This window comes from Syngnathoides biaculeatus, chromosome 11 (assembly GCF_019802595.1).
Source record: "Syngnathoides biaculeatus isolate LvHL_M chromosome 11, ASM1980259v1, whole genome shotgun sequence".
Classification (NCBI taxonomy): Eukaryota; Metazoa; Chordata; class Actinopteri; order Syngnathiformes; family Syngnathidae; genus Syngnathoides; species Syngnathoides biaculeatus.
This window is the reverse complement of record NC_084650.1, coordinates 9,730,233-9,754,439: the sequence shown is the minus strand read 5'-3', so window position 1 is coordinate 9,754,439 and position 24,207 is coordinate 9,730,233. Positions and strand designations below refer to the sequence as shown.

General features: G+C 42.3%; 1 protein-coding gene across 3 annotated transcripts in view; it reads right to left on the bottom strand.

Annotated features, from left to right (window-relative positions):
• Window positions 1-2,128: 2,128 nt before the first annotated feature.
• trappc11 (trafficking protein particle complex subunit 11) overlaps window positions 2,129-24,207 on the bottom strand; it is a 182,370-nt gene continuing 160,291 nt past the window's right edge. Inside the window, exons 27-31 of one of the 3 annotated variants that reach the window (XM_061834023.1) lie at window positions 24,011-24,125; window positions 19,634-19,725; window positions 19,196-19,329; window positions 3,221-3,385; window positions 2,129-2,568 (exon numbers count right to left, since the gene is read on the bottom strand). In XM_061834023.1, the coding sequence (XP_061690007.1) occupies window positions 2,524-2,568; window positions 3,221-3,385; window positions 19,196-19,329; window positions 19,634-19,725; window positions 24,011-24,125 (551 nt within the window). In that variant the 3' untranslated portion in view covers window positions 2,129-2,523. Of the gene's footprint in view, window positions 2,569-3,220; window positions 3,386-19,195; window positions 19,330-19,633; window positions 19,726-24,010; window positions 24,126-24,207 lie in introns of those variants that run through there. The other 2 variants (XM_061834024.1, XM_061834025.1) reach the window with 2 other exon arrangements.

The window sequence follows — 24,207 nt, the reverse complement described above, 5'->3', positions numbered from 1 at the left end:
AAAAGCGCCCCTTCTGACATGGAAGCTCTTTTCTAAAAGGAGAACACCACACAACCGAGTGAAGTTACCGGGGCAATATTACACGATTGTTTCGAGTCATATTCAGATATGTGATCACGGCCAAACCCCATCCCCATCCGATCCATTTCCGCGGCGATGAGCCATCGTGGATGACCCGGTGAGTGTGGCTTATGACAGAGCCAAGCCGTCCTGCTTTAGGGGTGTTCACAGTCGTCGCAGTACTGAGCACCACGAGCCGAGCCGTCATGCTTTAGGGGGGTGTTCACAGAGCCCACAGTACTGAGCACCACAGTCGAGCCAGGGCGCTTTATGCGTGCACGCGGCTGAGTGAGGCATTCTCGGCTGGGTTCTTCAGAGCCGCCCCCCTTCGCAAAGCCCCAAGCGCAGCCTTTGCAGAAGCAGTGACCGCCGAACGCAGCACCTCAGCCAGGTGGCTGATTTTCGGCGCTGTGGTTGCATATAATAGAGCCGAGCCATGCTCCTTTTAGGGGGATGTTCAAAGCCGCTGCAGTACTTGTTGAACACCGTCGAGCCGGGGCGCATTACTACCTACCTGTTATTTGGAACCCAGGAAGCTCTCGTCCTCTGCACCCCTGCAATCTATTTTTCACAACGAACCGGGTCTCTTGCAAACTTATGAAGGCTAAATCCATTCTCCCAAGTGTTCAAGCAATGTCTAGCAATGCAAAGAGACAGCATTTTGGTTAACACGAAGGAACAACTAGCTACCTTCCCGGAGCAAAAACTAATGGAAACAAACGAGTCCACTTGGGGGTGCCGCTGTCCTTTACGTCACTTCCTGATTCTTCTAGAACACAAATCCCTCGAGGGGATTTTCATGGCAGGAGTTACAAAAAGCTGTATACGTCAAAATCGTCTTTTGTGGTGAAAAAACACATGGCCACATATTGGCCGATGTTTTTCATTAATAATATACTGTCACGTCACATCGGAACCGGAGTAGGACCCAAATGCAGGACTCAGACGATACAAGGTAGTTCAGGGAGAAGCGTTTATAATATGCCGAGGTCAGGGATCGCGCAGGCAGTCAGGTGAGCAGCGGTAGTTGGGACGTCGGGCGAAGAGAGCAGGTGAGCGGGCAGGCAGGAGTCGGAGAACAATCAAAGGAGGCAGAAGTATCAAAGGAGTCAGGCTTACAAGGTTGGTCGGAGAACAGGCGAAGGTCGGTACACACAGGTTGACGATCAGGGATACCGGAGCACTCGAACGGGATATGAAGCTCAACGAACTGGCCCCGGCCAGTCGTCATCGGGGTCATATAAATACACAGCATAATCAGGCTGCATGAGGCGCAGGTGTGCACCTCCTAATCAGCGCAACCGCGCGGACAACCGCACAGCCCGGGCTGGAGCGGCAGGATCATGACACATACTAAAAATCATCCATTTCATGACAGTAGCCCTTGAAGCCTCTTCTAAAAAACATACCAATGGACGATTCCATGTTAGCAAGCTATAGACCCATCTCAAATATCCCTTTCATTGGCAAGATTATTGAGAAAGTTTTTTTCATCACCTCGGCAATTTCTTGAATTTAAAAAGAACTTTTTGACAAATTTAAATTAAGTTTCTGAACTCATCCCAGAGCAGAACCTGCTCTTATAAAGTGCTAAATGGTTCAAAGGTCGAATACTGACTTAGGAAAGGTGTTAATTTTGGTTTTGTTGGATCTTAGTGCGGCTTTTGATGCAGTAGATCATAATGTACTGCTGAACAGGTTGGAAATGTGGATAAGCGTGAATGGAACTGTCCTCAAATGGTTTAGTTTTTACCTGGAGGAGAGGAGCTACTTTGTAACCATTTGAAGTGTCTTCGCAACTAGTAGTACCAGTAAATAATTCAAACAGAAATATCTTCCAATTCTCCAAAATGATGGGCCCCTAAGAGACATGAAAAGCATAACAAATCTGCTCACATACCCAGCCTAGCCTTGAAACAATTATCAAGGATTCTGAATTGTGAGCCGTGAGTGTGTGGCGGATGTGAGCTTTGAGTAAACCACTAACGCTCTGATTGAAAAAATGTGCAAATATGCTTTATCTCCACATATTCAAGAATTGATTGTTTAAAAAAAGTTTTTTTCAATAATGGGCATCAATAATTGCACATTTTCGTCAAGCACGAATATTGGGGGTCCACTCTACTTTGTATAACTATAATGTTCTTCACTACAAGTATTCAATTTGCCATAAAGATAATAAATTTTAACACTTACTTTGCATTTCCATGATTTTAATTTTAATACATGCCAAACATTACACCCATTTCAATACAGTTCGTATCAGATTAGAATTTATAATTATTATCTTTGTATTTAATGACAGTCCACTAATTTATTAGATTTTGATCATAACAGTAAAGCAACATCAAAATAATCAAATTAAATGAGTGTATTACTGTCATCTCGGAGAGAAAAAAAAAATCATACAAAGGAAATGCTACACAACGTTTTGTTCTCACAGTCGTACATGAAACTCATATCTCAAGCTGCATCAATAGAGTCATTGTCCAGCTCTTTCCCCTGTGGCTGCAAAAGACAAATCAGTGATCATTGAAAACATATTTTGGACATCATCAAATTCAGACAACAGGAAATGCAAGTATTTTTACCCAGAATTGTGCTCAATAAATTAGAATTTGAAAACTTTATGTAAATCTATAGTTAGTCCAAGTTAAAACCATTATTTTCTAATATTATATATATTCAATTAAATATTTTTTTAATTATTATTTTGAGGATTTTTAGGTTAGTGCTAAAAAATACACATTTTATCTCTAAAAAGTTAGAGAGTAAAAAATATTTTTTTGTCTTATTTTGAATGAATCTGTATGAGTTTGACTTTTGGAAGTTTAATGCTTAAATGCTACAGTACTCTACATTGAGATGCACCTGTACATGTCAGCCATAAGAGCATAACCAGTGTTTTCCATTAATATTGATTTTATTACAGTGATTACTGATAAATAGGGGCAAATATTTGATCACAAGTAAAATTTAGTTTTCCTTTAATTAAAAAAAAAAAAGAAAAAAAACATGCTCAAGTGTACGGATCTCAGCAGAATGATGTTGACAACAAAGTAAATGGGTTTTCTTGATCTTACGCACCACTGTTCATACATAGAAAAAAATAAAATGTATAGCATGTTTTTGCTACTCCATAAATCAAGACATGCCTTACCTTGATAAAAATACGATTGGGGATGAAGCGTCTGACGTTGTATGCATTGGTTGTACAGTGAGAGATGCTGATGCTGAGTTGTGGCAATGTTTGGTAACCAGCTATAAGCGGATAATAGTTATACAGCATCTGTTGCTTTGCATCAGGAAGTATACGGAGATGCACCTGCACACAACAGAAAAGTATTAAATTTCAACAGAAAAAAATGAGTAAGGATGAAGTGTGAAGAGACATTGATAGACTCATAATTTCAAATAACCTTGTTTTTTTGCCTCAAAAATGCTGTTAGGAGATTTAACCAAAGGTTTGTCTGTACATTAAAACATACCTTGGAGGGTGGACTGTTAATTAAGTTAAGGCCACAGGCCGGTCATTTTAAAAATTGTGTGGTCTTTATCACACGGGTATTGTTGTTTTCAAGATATAAGATTTTAGTGACATCGCCAATGCATTTTTTAATAAATTCCCCTCATTGCACGGCTTTTCGGCCCTTGTAATGATCCAATCCAGTTGATATGATACAAGTACTAGTCCTTGCATAATTCATTATTTATTTTAAAAACTGCATCTGCTTTTGTGTGTGATTTTTCAAAGTTACTAACTTGTGACTGTGAAGATAAGTCCCTTTTTGAAATTCAAGGTCGATATTAGCGTAGACTCCACACCTCTAATTTTTTGTGTCTGAGGAAGCACACTAAACCCCTGAGCGGTTAGGTTTAGAGAGCAACATCAGACGTGTGTCATCATTGAAATTACATGGTTTATTTAAAAGAATCAGATTACAGCATTTACATTCCCATCAAAACACTTTTAATAATTTTATGTAAGTGCTTTTGCAAACTTACAAGGAAAATGTCAACGTTTAGCTACACACACGCGCACACATTTCTTTCTTTTCTTTTTTTTTAAATTCATAATGATATCCCAATCTGCTTTTCTTGGTATCAGACTGAATTATTGCTTCCACAATATCTTTTGGAGTACATGCTGACAGCTGAATGATGCTCCAAAACAGTTTCATGGGGAATGTTATTTTGCTTCCATCCATCCATTTTCTTTAGCCGTTTATCCTCATGAGGGGTGCGGGGAGTGCTGGAGCCTATCCCAGCTATCAACGGGCAGTAGGCGGGGTACACCGTGATCTGGTTGCCAGCCAATCGCAGGGAACCGCACTCACACTCACATCGAGGGGCAATTCAGAGTGTCCATTAATATTACATGCTTTTGGGATGTGGGAAGAAACCGGAATGCCCGGAGAAAACCCACGCAGGGACATGGAAACATGCAAAATTCAGACAGGCAAGTCCGGGATTTAAACCGGTACCTCAGAACTGTGAGGCCAACGCTTTCCAGCTGCTCCACCGTGCCGCCGTTATCTTGAGTCCTGTATTTAAAATGCTGAACTAGCTTTTTGTGCACTGTATTCTTTATCCTTGATGGGGGTGTGCCAACGTGAAATTTGTCACTGTTTGAATTAAAAAAATCAAAGGCATAACTTTTGCTGTCAGCTTTATGGAATAGTCTTGTACTTTGCCATGTGATTGTGAATTTGTTGAACTGACAGCAGAGATGCATTCTTGTTGAGGGGTGAATATTGTTGATGTAAACTTTAATTTGCTCTGTGTTGAACAATGCTAGCTCATTTCTTTTCTCTCTGTCTTTGCCGCTCTCCCTCAAAAAAGTACCGATTCAGATTCCCATTTTACATCTGCGTACAATTCTAACTACTTTTAAATGACGTGCTGAATGTGACGCTTGAGGTAGTCCAGCTTTAGTTCTGTTCACACGTATCTTTCCAAAATGTCGCTTTCAACTTTGGTTTCGCAACACATTTTTCAGACCACTCAAAAGAGAACATTTCATCCAGTTTCACCGCTTTTTCTTATATTTGCACTTACTTGGACAGACATTGCATCTTAAAATATCAGAAATTCTTTTTTTACTTATTATCGAGGGGAAACATAAGCAATGTGTCTAGCTCGTCTGAGCTCTATGTTGCTCAGTCTCCTTTGCTAACTAAACACTTGTGGCGGGCGGCGCATAAGGATGCTGTCATTGTATTTTAACATTGACATGCTCCGTAACTACATGTGAATTGTTCCATTGGATGTAGCACCCAACAACCCCTCACTCATTGAATCACAATGAAATATGCCACAAATTATAATATAATATATGCTATACTTTCAATTCGGGCTGGGGTTTTTTTTGTGCACAGAGACCACATCAGCAGAGGGCAATTGCACATGCTTAGAGGGAACAGTGGCGTGGAGTGAGCTAAAGTGAAGATCCAAAGCTTTTCACTCACACCTGCCCTGTGGAAGATTTTTCTTTTTCATCCTCCCACTGCACATGCCTGCAGAGTTCCGTGTCACTCACACATCGACGCCCACGCCCACACACACTGAGCTTGTTGTCACAATACCCATAACAACTGTAATAAACGTAAGGAAAACGAGAATGCAAATATCGTAACAAACGCAAGCAAAGCCAGCTCGCAGCTCCCGAATGAACTCAAGCAAAGTGCGTGTGCACGCACTTTAAATAAACAGAACTTTGATATGCTTTTGTGCCTTCACAAGAGCCACATGAAAACAGGCAAAAAACTGCATGTGGCTTCAGAGCTGTATGCGACGCGAGAGCCGCTGGTTGACCACCCCTGTTTTATCGTTCACACCAGCGGTGTCAAACACATTTTTGTCATTGTAGTTGTAGTTTCCCTTGGAAGGCTGTTAGGACTTTGAACCCAAATGGCCTCATACACATACACTACAAATTGATGGATAACTTTTGAAATCAGAGGCCAGTAAAACTTACTTCTTCTACTAATGAATTTATTTTAAAAGAGGGATTGAATGATTTCAATATCTTAATTGTATTAAAAAATTAAAACAATCTGCAGCTTTAGTATTTTAGTAAGATACATAAATTCCAACTGTGATTTGTTATCGCGAGACACATTAAATGATGCGGTGGGCCTGAGCTGGCCCCTTAGCCTTTGACACCTGTAGTTTACAGTATGTTTTCTTCTTCGTGTATTTTTTATCATTTACAGTATTGATTTTTTTTCCTTATACATGTTTTAAGGCTGTTAAACCCCTGACCACACTATAGATTTTTCTCAGACAGGCATGAACATTTTGTCATTTCTCTCATTTAAACACTCTCAAAGTTCAAACCTTTTTAGATGCAATAGAAAGTACACTATTGTATTCTAGAATAAAACAAAGGTCAAAACCTCTCCAAACTTTCATTTGACAAATCAGTATATAAACATCACTCCATCTATTTTCTTTGCTTTATCCAGCACCGAGTATAAGCATTTTCTATATCATCTGCAGGTCGCCTCTGGTACTTAGGTGGGGGAGCTTAAATAACTAGATTAAAAAAAAATGTTTTGATTCAAGATTTGTACTCTTTTCAAAAGTCTGCAGTCTTTCTTAACATGTTCACTGGCTACATCTATTACAATAGTATGCTCGTGCACACACAGACACACACACACACACACACACACACACACACACACATACACACGCACAATCAGACGAAGGGTCCCTGTCCTTCACTATCTCTGCTTGTCTTCAAGGTTATAATGACTTTCATGTGCACTTTCACATGAAGGAAGATTATTATTTTAGCCCTAATGACTGGGCACCTGTAAGTACCCTCTCTTTTTTTTTTGCCACGATTGCCTGCCCTAAGAAACTGGACTGCTACGACAGAAAATGCGGGCACAATGCGTCACAGCTTTCTATAAAGCCACGACTCATTATGCAGGTGCGCCGAAATGCCTGATGGCCGCCCTGCAGCAGCACTGCGGCACTTAGGACGACGGTTGACAATGGTCTGCAGCTAAACTGGAACTGGTTGCCAGCTAGACGCAGGGCACATTGAAACAGACAACCATTCGCACCCAAAATCTCACCTAAGGGCAAATTAAGAGTCCCCAATTAATGCATGTTTTTGGGATGTGGGAGGAAACCGGAGTGCCCAGAGAAAACCCATAAATGCATGGTTAAAAAAATGGACACTCGGCACAGGCGGGACCAGGGTTTGAACCCTGACCCTCAGAAATGTGAGGGCAGTAATCCAACTGGTTGCTCAACCCAATGCGCATTCATTTACACAAAAAAAGCCTGCTTCACTGTAAAAAAATTACAGGCACGTGCAGACACACAAACACGCAAATCTGTAATAGCGAGGCCAGATAAAGTGAACCGGGTTGTTGCAAGGGAACACTGTACTGTAGATAAAAAAGTCAACCTAAGTCAATGTAATATGCAGTTTCTATATGATTTTACTGAAGAAAAAAAAAGAAAAATTGTCACTCTTCTAAGATAGAGATGTGGGCTAAAGAAGAGGAATCATGCCAAAATTCAAAGAAATTAAAAATCAATGTGAGAAACATGGGAAATTTAATTAACCCAACTTTGCAGTGTAGAGCCCTTTCCCAAGTCACTGTATACAAAACCTAAAATAATAACCTCATGACAACCAATACTCTTCAATGCCCAACCTTTTACGTTTATGTGTGGTGTCTTTAGCAGATAAAAAATATTGCAAGTGTGGAAAAATCTTTGTGTGTGCCAAGGCATAACATATGCATACAAAAAGATTGGTTCAATTCTCCCATCCCATTTAAACATTTCTCTTATTTATTCTTTAGGGCCAACTCTCACTCCCCTCTATATTTCCACTTGGACACATTCAGATCCACGAATGAATCTGTTAATTAAGCTTTATTAGTTGGGGAAACTTGACAAAAACAAACTTTTATCTTGTTGCTCCACAAAATACCTGGGGGGGAACAGAAGGAGAACTCGCCACAGCTTTACCGAGGAGAAAGAAAGAAAAAGTAGCTAGCTTCAACTTGGCACATAGGGGGCACACCGATCAGGTGTACAACTAACTAACTAATCAATCAAAGCGAAGGAAGATGCCATATAGAGGTGCTAAGAATGGGGGGAGCTGAATCCTAGTCTTGATTGAAAATGGGGTAGAGAGGTTTAGAACGAATAGGGATGGTGTTTGTTTCGGGCTCAGGAAAAGTTTGGGTCATGCATTTGAGCACTGGTTCAGAAGACCCTTTTGATAGTCTTTCCATAACCGAGACTGACCAAGGTAATTAAGATGTTATCTGTTGCATTACAGGAGTGCATTTGTGGGAGCTTGGGTGTTTTGGCCAAAATGCTTATAGCGCATAAAGTGTTGTCAATGGGGGTGATGTCAATCACCTGAGTTCCTTCAAACAGAATTTGATGAAGAGTCTCGGAAACAACTTCCAATTTGCACTGACCAAAAATGTTAGAAATCTCAAATTTGTTCTAATAATTTTCGGCTGGCAGTTGGTCAAAGGGCCTCAATATGCAAAATGGGATCTTTGGGAATCGTCAAATCATGATTTGATTTGACAGGGTCAGTCTCGTCGTGGTGGTTGTAACTCTGTGTTGCACTTAGGGCTGATGTGTTGTCTAGCCCTTTGGACCCAACAATTATCGTGGGAAGAGAAGTAACCTGATAGTAAGGTGCAACCAAATTATGTTCAACATATATTTATTTGAAAGCTAAGTTAATGATTATTTGCGAGAAAAAAAACTTCATGAGATTGAACATTAAATATCTTGTCTTTGGACAGTAGCTTGTATGGGTTAAATTAATCTTCTTCATTTCCTTTCGGATTGTCTCGTTAGGGGTCGCCACAGTGTTTCATCTTTTTCCATCTTAGCCTATCTCCTGAATCCTCTCTAACCCCGAGTGCCCTCATGTCTTCCCTCACAACAACCATCAACCTTCTCATTGGTCTTCGTCTTGCTCTTTTGTCAGGCAGCTCCACCCTAACCTCATCTGTCAGACTCTCCATTACCACAGCAAACCAGAAAGGGCTCAGATCTGATCCCTGATGCAATCCCACCTCCACCTTAAACTCTTCTGTCACACCTACGGCACACCTCACCATTATTCTGCTGCCATAATACATGTCCTGTACTATTCTAACATAATTATCCGCCACACCAGACTTACGCATGCAGTACCACAGTTCCTCTCTTGGTACTCAGTCATAGGTTTCTCTAGATCCACAAAGACACAATGTAGCTCCCATAACTTCATTGTGTGGCTCATCAACTTTATTCCTCTTTAGTTCCCACAACTCTACAAATTGCCTTTGTTCTTAAAAATGGGAACTTGCACACTTTTTCTCCATTCTTCAGGCATCTTTTCACCCGCTAGTATTCTATTGAATAAGTTGGTCAAAAATTCCACAGCCACCTCTCCAAATTCCTTCCATATCTCCACAGGTATGTCATCAGGACCTACGACCTTTCCATTTTTCATCCTTTGTAGTGCCTTTCTAACTTCCCCCTTACTGATCATTTCTTCTTCCTGGTCATTCACACTTGCCTCTTCTAGTCTTCCTTCTCTCTCATTTTCTTCATTAATCAACTTCTCAAAGTACTCTTTCCATCTATTTAGCACACTACTGGCACCAGTCAACACATTTCCATCTCTATCTTTAATCACCCTTACCTGCTGCACATCCTTCCCATCTCCATCACTCTATCTGGCCAGCCTGTAGAGATTCTTTTCCCCTTCTTTTATGTCCAACCTGGTGTACATGTCGTCATATGCCTCTTGTTTAGCCTTCGCCACCGCTACCTTTGCCCTACGTTCCATCTCAATGTATTCCTTTTGCCTCTCCTCAGTCCTCTCAGTGTCCCACTTCTTCTTCGCTAATCCCTTTCCTTGTATGACTTCCTGTATTTTGGGGTTCCACCACCAAGTCTCCTTCTCCCCTTTCTGACCAGAAGACACACAAAGTACTCTCCCGCTTGTCTCTCTGATCACCTTGGCTGTAGTACTCCAGTCTTCCAGGAGCTTCTCCTGTGCATCGAGAGCATGTCTCACCTCTTTACGAAAGGCTGCACAGCATTCTTCCTTTCTCAATTTGCACCACTTGGTTCTCTGCTCTACCTTTGTCTTCTTAATATTCTTACCCACCACCAGAGTCATCCTACACACCACCATCCTGTGTTGTCGGGCGACACGCTCCCCTACCACTACTTTACAGTCAGTAACCTTCAGATTACATAATCTGCACAAAATATAATCCACCTGCGTGCTTCTGCCTCTGATCTTGTAGGTAACTATATGTTCCTACCTCTTCTCGAAAAGTGTTCACTTCTGCCATTTCCATCCTTTATTGCAAAGTCCACCACCATCTGTCCCTCAAAGTTCATTTCCTTGGTGCCGTGTACTTACCCATAACTTCTTCATCACCCCTGTTTCCTTCACCAACATGTCCATTACAATCTGCACCAATCACAACTCTCTCTCTGTCTGGAATGTTCAGAACTACTTCCTCTAGTTCCTTCCAGAATGTTTTTTTCAACTCTAGGTCACATCCTTACCTGTGGGGCATAGCCACTAATCACATTATACATAACACCCTAAATTTCAAGTTTCAGCCTCTCTGATACTCTATTCACCTCCTCTTTCCGGAAGACCGCACAACATTATTGCTTTCTAAGCTTCCACCACCTGATTCTCTGCTCTACCTTTGTCTTCTTAATCTTCCTACCCACCACCAGAGTCATCCTACACACCACCATCCTACTACACTCTCCCTTTACCACAACCTGACAGTCAGTAACCTCCTTCAGATTACATCGTCTGCACAAAATATAATCCACCTATGCTTCTACCGCCACTCTTGTAAGTCATTCTACATTCCTGCCTCTTCTGGAAAAAGGTGTTCACGACTGCTATTTCCATCATTTTAACAAAGTCCACCACCATCCATCCCTCAAATTTCCTTTCCTGGATTCACCCATTACTTCATTGCCCCTGTTTCCTTCACCAACATGCCCATCAATCTGCACCAATCACAACTCTCTGTCTGCGATACTCAGAAATACTTCACCTTGTTCCTTCCAGAATTTTTCTTTCATCTTTAGGTCGCATCCTACCTGTGGGATATCGCCGCTAATCACATTATACATAACCCTCAATTTCAAATTTCAGTCACATTACACGATCTGATACTCTTTTCACCTCCAAGACATTCTGAGCCAGCTCTTCCTTTACAGTAACATCTACTCTGTTTCTCATCCCATCTACTCCATGGTAAAATAATTTAAACCCTGGTCCTAGACGTCTAGCCTTACTACCTTTCCACCTGGTCTCTTGGATGCACAATATATCAACCTTTTCCTAATCATCATGTCAACCAACTCCTGAGCTTTTCCAGTCATAGTTCTCAACATTCAATGTCACTACACTCAGTTTTAGGCTCTGTGCATTCCCCTTTTTCTGCCGACAAATCCGGTTTCCTCTTCTTCTTTGTCTTCAACCCACAGTAGCTGGATTTCCACCGACACCCTGCAGGTTAGCAGGTCGGTGTCAAGTCATTGTTAACCCAGGCCACGACCAATCTGGTACCGTGTTCTTTAGATGAAGGCTCATATTTGTTTTGGCACAGTTTTACGCCGGATGCCCTTCCTGACGCAACCCTCTGCATTTATCCAGGCTTGGGAACAGCTTACAGATTGCATTGGCTTGTGCACCCAAAGGGCTGCATTTCATAGGTTAAATTAATATGAAATAAATATAGGACGGAAGTAGAAGATGGAAGCGATGCTTGCATCCCATTAGGTTCAGTGTTATTTTCAAATTATATTATATATTAAATGAAATTTTTGACACAAGAGGGGCAAAACGTCACTTTTTAAACGTGTAACATTTAGGGAAAATGAAAACAAATCTTTTTATCTTTATTTAAATGTTGTAAACTGAAGGCTGCTACACTTTATGAATTGAATAGGAGTTCTCGACAACCAATGGCTTTCGTTTCCCGAACACTAAGCAACGCAAGTAGTCAATTTTTATAGAAAATTTACGGAGGAAACTGAGGTGTGATGGGGAGGGGGTCAATGAGAATGGGAAGGTCATGTGCATAGCTGCGATTCCTGTCATCGTTAATTTAAACCCAAATATACACTAATCTGTACTTTTAGTAGACTGCCATCTTGGACTTACAAGTCTTATATACAATTGAGGCTGGAAGGTTGAGCATCCAGGGTCGGCTGGAGAACAGGTGCTCACCAAAGGTTCGGAGTGGATGTGTGGGGTTGTGTCGGCTTCTGTCCTTATCCGAGGTGCTTGAGACCCACGAAGGATATCATTGGGCTTGTGCAGGATGCCACGTTAACTCGGGGTGAGGTGGGACCTTTTGGGTGGCTGGTTGTTCGGAGGAAACAGCTAAATGATTTGAGACATTTAGCAATTTCTAAAACATAAAATGCTGAATGCTTTCACAGGGCTTGTGATGGCAACCTAAATTGTCAATTTTTTTTCCAGTCTACTCAAGTAAAAAAATGCATCTGGTCACGCTAATGTGACCATGAGCAATCATTGACAATATTTTACTTGCCATTAAAATGAATGTATCAAAGCTGTCAGTTCAAAAAATCCATGATCACATGGCAAAGTATGTGAGTATACCACAAACCTGGCGGAGCAAAAACTATGCCTTTGAATTTGTGAATTAAATCAATGAGAGTGCAGAATCAGACTATGTGTCAGGTGAAAAAAAGCACCCTGATAATAGATGAGAGCACAGACATAACAGTACGCATAATGCTAGTCATATGAATCAAATTTAGGGAGGAAAATGATGTCAGCTATAAAAGTGTGTTTGGTGGCATCATCCAGCTGACAGCATGCACTGCTCATGATATTGTGCAGGCAATAACTCGGTTTTTATTCCAAACAGATTTGTGCATAATGCAGCCCTATGGGGGGCACAAACCAGTGCAATCTGTAGGCCGGTCCCAAGCCCGGATAAATGCAGAGGGTTGCGTCAGGAAGGGCATCTGGCGTAAAAACTGTGCCAAACAAATATGAGCGTTCATCTAAAGAATCCCATACCGGATCGGTCGTGGCCCGGGTTAACAACGCCCGCCCCCGGCACTGCTAACCTGCAGGGCGTCGGTGGAAATTCAGCTACTGTGGGTCGAAGACAAAGAAGAGGAGGAAACCGGATCCAGCGTCAGAAGAAAAAGAGGAATGCACAGAGCCTACAACTGAGTGTAGGGACTTTGAATGTTGGGACTATGACAGGAAAAGCACAGGAGTTGGTTGACATGATGATTAGGAGAAAGGTTGATATTCTGTGCATCCAAGAGAGCAGGTGGAAAGGTAGTAAGGCTAGAAGTTTGGGAGCAGGGTTTAAATTATTCTACCACGGAGTAGATGGGAAGAGAAATGGAGTAGGGGTTATTTTAAAGGAAGAGCTGGCTAAGAATGTCTTGGAGGTGAAAAGAGTATCAGATCGAGTGATGAGACTAAAATTTGAAATTGAGGGTGTTATGTATAATGTGGTTAGCGGCTATGCACCACAGGTAGGATGTGACCTAGAGTTGAAAGAGAAATTCTGGAAGGAACTAGATGAAGTAGTTCTGAGCATCCCAGACAGCGAGAGAGTTGTGATTGGTGCAGATTGTAATGGACATATTGGTAAAGGAAACAGGGGCGATGAAGAAGTGATGGGTAAGTACGGCATCCAGGAAAGGAACTTTGAAGGGCAGATGGTGGTGGACTTTGCAAAAAGGATGGAGATGGCTGTAGTGAACACTTATTTCCAGAAGAGGGAGGAGCATATAGTGACCTACAAGAGCAGAGGTAGAAGCACGCAGGTGGATTATATTTTGTGCAGACGATGTAATCTGAAGGAGATTACTGACTGTCAAGTAGTGGTAGGGGAGAGTGTAGCTCGACAGCATAGGATGGTAGTGTGTAGGATGACTCTGGTGGTGGGTAGGAAGATTAAGAAGACAAAGTTAGAGCAGAGAACCATGTGGTGGAAGCTGAGAAAGGAAGAATGTTGTACGGCCTTCCGGAAAGAGGTGAGACAGGCTCTCGATGGACAACCGAAGCTCCCGGAAGACTGGACGACGACAGCCAAGGTGATCAGAGAGACAGGCAGGAGAGTACTTGGTGTGTCATCTGGTAGGAAAGGGGAGAAGGAGACTTGGTGGTGGAACCCCAAAATACAGGGAGTCATACAAGGAAAGAGATTAGCGAAGAAGAAGTGGGATACTGAGAGGACTGAGGAGAGGCGAAAGGAGTACATCGAGATGCGACGTAGGGCAAAGGTAGAGGTGGCAAAGGCTAAACAAGAGGCATATGTACACCAGGTTGGACACGAAAGAAGGAGAAAAGGATCTCTACAGGTTGGCCAGACAGAGGGATAGAGATGGGAAGGATGTGCAGCAGGTCAGGGTGATTAAGGATAGAGATGGAAATTTGTTGACTGGTGCCGGTAGTGTACTAAATAGATGGAAAGAATACTTTGAGAAGTTGATGAATGAAGAAAATGAGAGAGAAGGAAGAGTTGAAGAGGCAAGAGTGAAGGACCAGGAAGTGGAAATGATTACTAAGGGGGAAGTCAGAAAGGCATTACAAAGGATGAAAAATGGGAAGGCAGTTGGTCCTGATGACATACCGGTAGAGGTATGGAAGGAATTTGGAGAGATGGCTGTGGAGTTTTTGACCAACTTATTCAACAGAATACTAGCGGGCGAAAAGATGCCTGAAGAATGGAGGAAAAGTGTTCTAGTTCCCATTTTTAAGAACAAAGGGGATGTTCAGAGCTGTGGGAACTATAGAGGAATAAAGTTGATGAGCCACACAATGAAGTTATGGGAAAGAGTAGTGGAGGCTAGACTCAGGACAGAAGTAAGTATCTGCGAGCAACAGTATGGTTTCATGCCTAGAAAGAGTACCACAGATGCATTATTTGCCTTGAGGATGCTTGTGGAAAAGTACAGAGAAGGTCAGAAGGAGCTACATTGTGTCTTTGTGGATCTAGAGAAAGCCTATGACAGAGTACCAAGAGAGGAACTGTGGTACTGCATGCGTAAGTCTGGTGTGGCAGAGAAGTATGTTAAAATAGTACAGGACATTTATGATGGCAGCAGAACAATGGTGAGGTGTGCCTTAGGTGTGACAGAGGAATTTAAGGTGGAGGTGGGACTGCATCAGGGATCAGCTCTGAGCCCCTTCCTGTTTGCAGTGGTAATGGATAGGCTGACAGATGAGGTTAGACTGGAATCCCCTTGGACCATGATGTTCGCAGATGATATTGTCATATGCAGTGAAAGCAGGGAGCATGCAGAGGAATTGGAAAGATGGAGACATGCACTGGAAAGGAGAGGAATGAAGATTAGCAGAAGTAAAACAGAATATATGTGCGTGAATGAGAAAAGTAGAGGGGGAAGAGTGAGGCTACAGGGAGAAGAGATAGCGAGGGTGGACGACTTCAAATACTTGGGGTCAACAATACAGAGCTATGGAGAGTGTGGTCAGGAAGTGAAGAAACGGGTCCAAGCAGGTTGGAACAGCTGGCGAAAGGTGTCTGGTGTGTTATGTGACAGAAGAGTCTCTGCTAGGATGAAGGGCAAAGTTTACAAAACAGTGGTGAGGCCGGCCATGATGTACGGATTAGAGACGGTGGCACTGAAGAAACAACAGGAAGCTGAACTGGAGGTGGCAGAAATGAAGATGTTGAGGTTCTCGCTCGGAGTTACCAGGTTGGATAGGAATAGAAATGAGCTCATTAGAGGGACAGCCAAAGCTGGATGTTTTGGAGACAAGATTCGAGAGAGCAGACTTTGATGGTTTGGACATGTTCAGAGGCGAGAGAGTGAGTATATTGGTAGAAGGATGCTGAGGATGGAGCTCCCAGGCAAAAGAGCGAGAGGAAGACCAAAGAGAAGGTTTATGGATGTGGTGAGGGAAGACATGAGGGCAGTTGGGGTTAGAGAGGAAGATGCAGGAGATAGACTAAGATGGCAAAAGATGACACGCTGTGGCAACCCCTAACGGGACAAGCCGAAAGGAAAAGAAGAAGAAGAAGATTTGTGCATATTCTAGTGACATTTATTAAGATGTTTTTGACTAGATAATTTATGGGTAGCTGAAATGCTAATAAAATACACGATCACAAGCTACAGAAAACATCGTTGTGGAAAATGTGAATGTTTTAATGTGAATAAATGTTACGTCTGAAAGCAAGACACTCACCCAGGCCAACTCTGGACCTCAACGACCTAAGCCAAAGCAGGACTCTCATATAACATACAGGGATGAGAATGACTAATTTGACACTGAAAATGCCTGCCTTGGGTGGGGGGAGAGGTTCAAAGGGGGATGCGCCCCTCTTCGGGCACAAAATTTTTCTATAAATACACTGTTAAATGGTGACGTCTGGTTACTTCTATCTGTGTAAATACAGGGCAATCATAATATTTTAAAAACTTAAAAGGTGTCCAAACAACCAAAATAATTTTGCCAAACTTCAGACATTAAAATGTGGACTGAGTAAAATTTATGTCAATCCCGTGAACAGATTGCAATTCTGTTTTCCGCTATCACAGCTGTGACTAAATTCACGACGAGCGTTGACAATAGATGCTGGTGGCCAGTCTTGATCACACCCTCGCCCCCCGTTAAGCCGTAACCTACCCTAAATTTTCTCATTGGAGTTACACGTTTCACAAAAATGACAATTTCATCTGAAAAAACTCGGAATTCCGCAAATCTGTGGAAAATTCTCATCCCTGAACATACTACAAATCTCACTAACAATCTTCAATCAATGAGTTTTGTCTTTTCATTTTAAGTGGGCCAAATGAGTTATATTAAAAGTAAACCAATAGAAATTGCTGCTGTAATTGGATTATTTTAATAAGCCATAAAACTTTATATGATCCCAGGTGTTACACTGGTGTGTGGTCACAGTGAGCACTTCTGATGTTGATCACAGTGGTCCTCAGTGTGCTCAGGGAGCTTGTCTGTATACCCAGGCAAATGAGAAATTAGAGGGAACATTGAAGATATGTACCATATTTTTGCAACCATAAGATGCATTTAAAAGTCTTAAATTTTCTCCAAAATGGACCCCCTACCTACCATCCAATGAAGTACACTTGAATAAACTGTGACCATGCACGGCAGCACGTTTTAGCGTGTATGTAAGCTGCCATATCATGGCTCTCACAAGGCAGTGAGGAACAATTGCATCTCACATCTGTAAGCAGAAGAAGCTTACATTGCCTCATACACTCCCTGTGTAGGCAGGTCATTACAGACAATGTTGAACATACTCATGGTGTCACCATCCATCCATCCATCCATCATCCATACAGTAGGGCCAGGATTTGAACCTCGGTTCTCAGAACTGTGAGGCCAGCGCTCTAATCAGTTGCATCATCATGCCACTACTCACGCTGTCACATAGAAACTAAAATGATCACACCACAGCAAACAGATTGCGGCACTGCTGGTAATAAGAGTGCCACAAAGCATAGGTAAATAGCGTTTAGAGTGCATGGTTTGTGTCAATTACTTCATGACTCATTCTTTTTTTTTTAATTTGGTAGTTATGCTATGCTATTTGCTGTGGTGTGAATTGTGCAAGGGGTGCACTTTAAAGGGATGAATCATGCGACATAGTATATATTACTAATACGAGTGATGCTTGTTGGACCAGCAGGGTGTGAGGGTATGTCCCAACATTGGCGCAAGACAAAAAATAGTATGTTCGCTGATCAAGAATTCAATGACTTCATTGCAAGAGGGATAAAACTGTTTGAATGCCTGCTAGTTTGATTTGCATCGATCGGTAACGCCTACCCGCATGAAGGAGCTGGAAGAGCTAGTGGTCATGATGTGGAGGATCTGAAAGGATCTCCCCAATATGGTCCTAATTCAAGTGGCATGGAAAGTCTTCAAAAGTGTGTAGGGTGGTACTGACAATTCGTTAAGCAGTTTTGATTGTTTGTTGCAGTGTGAGTTTGTCTGTTTTGTTGGCAGCTCCAAATCAGACTGTGATGGAGATACACAGTACAGATTCAATTACCACTGGATAGAACTGTCACAGCAGCTCTTGTGACAGGCTGTGCTTCCTGAGAAGCTGCAAGAAGTACATCCTTTCTTGGTCTCTTTGAGGATGGAGTTTATGTTCGTCTCCCCCCGGGTCCTGTGAGCCTGTAATTCCAAAGAACTTGAAGATCTCGACGGTTGACACAAGACAGTTAGACAACATGAGGGGAAGCTGTGGTGAAGGATGCTTCCTGAAGTCCACCATTCATTTCTACAGTCTTTAGGGTACAACGCCAGGTTGATTTGGCCAAACCAATATTCCAGTCTCACTACTTCATGTCAATAACGCAGATTGGATGGATGGATGGATGAAGCTTTGATCTACACCCCATAGAAAATTTGTGGGCAGATCTGAAAAGGCATAGGCGAGCAGGCCAACGAATGAACCTGACTTAGTTACACCAATTTTGTCAGGAGGAATGGGGCAGGATTCAAGCAGAGTAATGACTGAAGCTTGTGGACAGTTATCCAAAATGTTTGACCCAAACAATGTGGTTCAAGGAAATGTATGTAAACAATTGACCTCGAAGAAAAAAGTATAAAATCCTCTCATTACTGTAGAATTTAACAAAATTAAATAATTTTGGTGATTCTGATTGACCCGAAACAGGAGAGGTTTAATTTTTGGTTTGAATTCAGAAAGTGAGACAAAAAAATGCTTTTGCAGTGTATGTAAACTTCTGGCTTCAACTGTACACCCTCAACCTCAATGTGGCCAAGTAGGACTTGGGCGGTCTTCCATTTACAATATTCTGAGTAAGACACTCTACACTTTCGTGGAGATATGAATGGCTCCATCTATCATAAATGTAGACCGTGGAAAGAGATTTTAATCACCCATTTTCAGTCGGTACTGACTTAGGAACCTAGGACCTAAAATACAGTAAGAATGTAACCACATGGAAACCCTGAATCTCTCTGCATATGCAGAATGTAAACAATGGAAGCATCAAAAAGAGGGTGTCTTTTGATGAGGCCTGTGGCAAAAATAAATTTAGCTGTTTCTGGTGACCTAAACCAGAGAGATTTTACCTGTTTCAGTCCAGAAAACATGAAGGAATCAGATGGTTCGACAGCTATCTCCACCTCCTGCACCAGAGCTGTTCTGTTCTCTATGTGGAAAAAAACTGGAAGGGACTCTCGAACTCTCCCAAAGGGAGGGATATCTATATCAATATGAAGACAACATAAAAAAAGAGTGGCTATGCATTCATCAGTCCATTACACAGAAAATATGCCACACAGTATAAGGGTGTCAAACCACTACATTGCAGGTGCATAAGCAGCCCACTCCCCTGGGTTATTGGCTCACAGCTATTTCTAACAATAAAATATGGCCTGGATTGGAAAATTAAAGTACTCAAACTTTACTTCTCAGAAACAATAATGGGTGGTGAGATTCAGACAAAGGGTGCATTCACACTGGGCAGTTAACCTCAATATTAGATAGTATTGCATAAGTATACCAACCAGCATGGATGTAAAGTGGGACAGGCTCCAGAAAGACATGGGGCAGAGTGACCGATGTGGTGATGAGAGGACTACCTGGACTGGGGGGATATCTGAAGAGAATTGCAAAGAAATTCTCAAAGTTTCTCAAGTTATTACATTCAGTAATCAACACCGTGAACAGGTATGTAACATTCATGTCAAGTGTTGAGTTTTGTGACTCTTAAAGGGGATGTTAAGATGTAGCCTCACTTAACTCATCTCTTTGTCCTTGAATCTTTGACTCAAGCCACGCCCCTCACGTGTACATGCACGAGAAGTGAAATATACGAATGTGCACAATAAAGAAGCCGATTTTAGGCATTGCAACTACGTGCTGAAAAACACAAAATGTTACGCGTTTGATGTTTTATTTTGGGGGGAATGCCACCTAGAAACAAAAATGAAAAAAAGGTGATAAAATTCCCTGTCAGAATCAGAATCAGCTTCATTTGGTCAAGTGTGTAAAAAAACACAAGGAATTTTTCGCCGGCAGACGGTGCTGCCCTGGAACGACATACAGAACAAACAAAAAACCAGCAAGAACAAAGAACAAGAGACATTTCTATTTATAGGAACTATTCCTCATAAAAGTCGCGCAAGATGTAAAATCTTCTTCATTTAGAACAGGTATGGGATAAGTGTTCAATATCCCACATTGTGTAAAACTTGTACAAAGTCCCTTTACCCGTTCATGGTTCCTGGATTGTCGCGCAGAAACGTCAATTCCACTTTATTTCTGAATCCTCTTAGGTGCATGTGGCTGTTCCACCTCTGAGGCGACCTTAAGTGCTGGGTGAGTATGTGATCGTCACTCCCCGATGCGTAAAAGAGTGGGCACTTGGCATCACTTTCTTTTAGCCTTGCTGTTAGCAAATTTATCTCTAAACTGGTAGAGATTATCTCAACGCTTTACCCTTTACATTTTATGGTACCTTTTTACTTTTTGAGACGTTTGTATTTTTGAGAAAGGCCCAGTCCCTCCATACAGATAAGAGCGTAAGAGCGTAAACAAAGGCTCCCGGATGTCCAGGCCAGCGGACGTGGATGGTTATTCGGATGGGAATGACGCGGAATTTGACGAGCGAGCCGAGTTTCGGCGTTCGGCAGAGGCCGCGAGATGGAGCCCAGCAACAAAGGCCCCCAGAGCTCCGTGCCGGCAGCTGTGGATGGTTCTTCGGAAGGGAATGATGGAAATGATGCGAATTGAATTCACCTTTCCCAAATTTATAGTTAGTCGCAGTGACTTTGTGATATAACAAGGGAGTCAATTACTTTTTCACAGAGGGTCAGAAATAAATTACATTGAATTAATATTTGAAAACTGAAATTTGTATTCACTTGGGTTGTCTCTGAGTGATTTTAAAATTTGTGGGACACTGAGAGGACTGAGGCGAGGCAAAAGGTACAGGTGGGGAAGGCTAAACAAGAAGCATATGACAACATATACACCAGGTACATGTTGGACACGAAAGAAGGACAAAAGGATCTCTATAGGTTGGCCAGACAGAGGGATAGAGATGAGAAGGATGTGCAGCAGGTAAGGATAATTAAGGATAGAGATGGAAAAGTGTTGACTTGTGGCAGTAGTGTGCTAGATAGATGGAAAGAACACTTTAAGAAGTTGATGATGAGCAAAATGAGGGAGAAGGAAGAGTAGAAGATGCAAGTGTGATGGACCAGGAAGTGGCAATGATTAGTAAGGGGAGGTTAGAAAGTCACAAAAGAGGATGAGAAATGGAAAGGCAGTTGGTCCTGATGACATACCGGTGGAGGTATGGAAGCAATTTGAAGAGGTGGCTGTGGAGTTTTTGACCGATGTATTCAACAAAACATTAGCGGGCGAGACGATGCCTGAAGAATGGAGGAAAAGTGTGCTAGCTCCCATTTTTAAGAACAAAGACGATTTGCAGAGCTGTGGGAACTATAGAGGAATAAAGTTAATGAGCCACACAATGAAGTTATGGCAAAGAGTGGTGTAGGGTAGACTCAAGACAGAAGCAATATCTGCGAGCAACAGTATGGTTTCATGCCATGAAAGAGTACCACTGATGCATTATTTGCCATGAGGATGCTAATTGAAAAGTACATAGAAATTCAGAAGGAGCTACTTTGTGTCTTTGTGGATCTAGAGAAAGCCTATGACAGAGTACCAAGATAGGAAATGTGTTACTGCATTCGGAAGTCTGGTGTGGTGGAGAAATATGTTAGAATAATACAGGACATGTATGAGGGCATCAGAACAGTGGTGAGGTATGCTGTAGGCGTAACAGAAGAATTTAAGGTGAAAGTGGGATTGCATCAGGGATCAGCTCTGAGCCCCTTCCTGTTCCCTGTGGTAACGCATAGGCTGGCAAATGAGGTTAGAATGGAATCCCCTTGGACCATGTTGTTTGCAGATGATATTGTGACATGCAGTGAAAGCAGGGATAAGGTGGAGGAGCAATTAGAAAGATGGAAGCATGCACGAGAAAGGAGAGGAATGAAGATTAGCCGAAGTAAAGCTGAATATATGTGTGTGAATGAGTGGGGGTGGAGGGGAAGAGTGTGGCTTGCAGGGAGAAGAGTGAGGCTTCAAGGAGAAGAGATAGCGAGGGTGGGTGACTTCAAATACTTGGGGTCAACAATCCAGAGCATTGGTGAGTGTGGTTAGGAAATGAAGAAACGGGTCCAAGAAGGTTGGAACGTCTGCCAAAAGGTGTCTGGTGTGTTATGTGACAAAAGGCAGCCTATGATGTACAGATTACAGACGGTGACACTGAAGAGACAACAGGAAGCAGAACTGGAGGTGGCAGAAATTAAGATGTTAAAATTCTTGCTCCGAGTGAGCAGATTGGATAGGATTAGAAATGAGCAAATAAGAGGGACAGCCAAAGTTGGATGTTTTGGAGACAGGGTTCGAAAGAGTAGACTTCGATGGTTTGGACATGTCTAGAGGCGAGAGGGTATATTGAAAGAAGGGTGCTGAGGATGGAGCTGCCAGGCAAAGGAGCGAAAGGTAGACCAAAGAAAAGGTTGATGGATGTTGTGAGGGAAGACATGAAGATTTATTGAAGTTATTGAAGAGATTAATGAAGAGCAGTGGAGGCTAGACTCAGGACAATCTTTGTGGATCTCGAGAAAGGCTATGACAGAGTACTAAGACAGGGACTGTGGTACTGCATGAATAATAAGCCTGGTGAGGTGGAGAAATATATTAGAATAGTACAGGACATGTATGAGGGAAGCAGAACAGTGATGAGGTGTGCTGTAGGTGTCAGAGAAGAATTTGAGGTGGAGGTGGAACTGCATCAGGGATCAGTTCTGAGCCCCTTTCTGTTGTCTGTGGTAATGGATAGACTGACAGATGAAGTTAGACTGTAATCCCCTTGGACAGTGATGTTTGCAGCTGACATGATCTGCAGTGAAAGCAGGAAGCAGGTGGAGGAACAATTCAAAAGATGGCAGTATGCACTGGAGAGGAGAAGAATGAAGTTTAGCCGAAGTAAAACAGAATATATGTAGGTGAATGAGAGGGGTGGAGGGGGAAGAGTGAGGCTCCAGGGAGGAGAGATAGCGAGGGTGAGTGTGGTAAGGAAGTGAAGAAAAGGGTCCAAGCAGGCTGGAAAAGCTGGCGGAAGGTGTCTGGTGTGTTATGTGACAGAAGAGTCTCGACGATGATGAAGGGCAAAGTTTATAAAACAGTGGTGAGGTTAGCCATGATGTACGGATTAGAGATGGTGGCACTGAAGACAACAGGAAGCAGGTAAAAGTTAAAAGCAGGTGAAATGAAGATGTTGAGGTTCTCGCTTGGAATGACCAGGTTGGATAGGACTAGAAATGAGCTCATTAAAGGGAGAACCAAAGTTGGATGTTTTGGAGACAAGGTTCAAGAGAACAGACTTCGATGGTTTGACATGTCGAGAGGCGAGACAGTGAGGATAGTGGTAGAAGGGTGCTTAAGTTGGAGCTGCCAGGCAAAAGAGCAAGAGGAACGCCAAAGCGAAGGTTGATGTATGTTGTGAGTGAAACATGAGGGCAGTGGGTGTTAAGAGAGGAAATGCTGAAGATAGGTGCACATGGAAAAAGATGACGCACTGTGGTGACATCTAATGGGACAAGCCAAAAGGAAAAGAAGAGTGTGTTAGAAAAGCAAAAAAACAAAAAAACAACTGAAATCAGGGGCAAATACGGGTGGAGGAAATTAAAGGGTTTCATCAATCTGTGGCGTGCCTATGAAGCCCTTTTGAGGCGATTTTGTGATTATAAGATATTATAAGATGTACAAATGAATTTTAATTTATTTGGGTTGGATTAAATTGGGAAAGAAGTCTGTGAGTGTACATATGTGTGCATGTGTCTGTGTGTAGGTCCATGTACCTTCTCCATGATATGAGGTACTGTCCAGCAGCCACAGCTTTGTTATTGTTTTTGCCCAGTGGTGGACACCGCAGACAGAAACATTCACTTGCACATTCATCTTTCTTTAGAATCACTGAAGACAAACAACAGCACAAAGTTAAACTAATGGCTTAAAACTTGATACGTCAGGTCGAGTGGCAGAGCTGTCGTTGAGA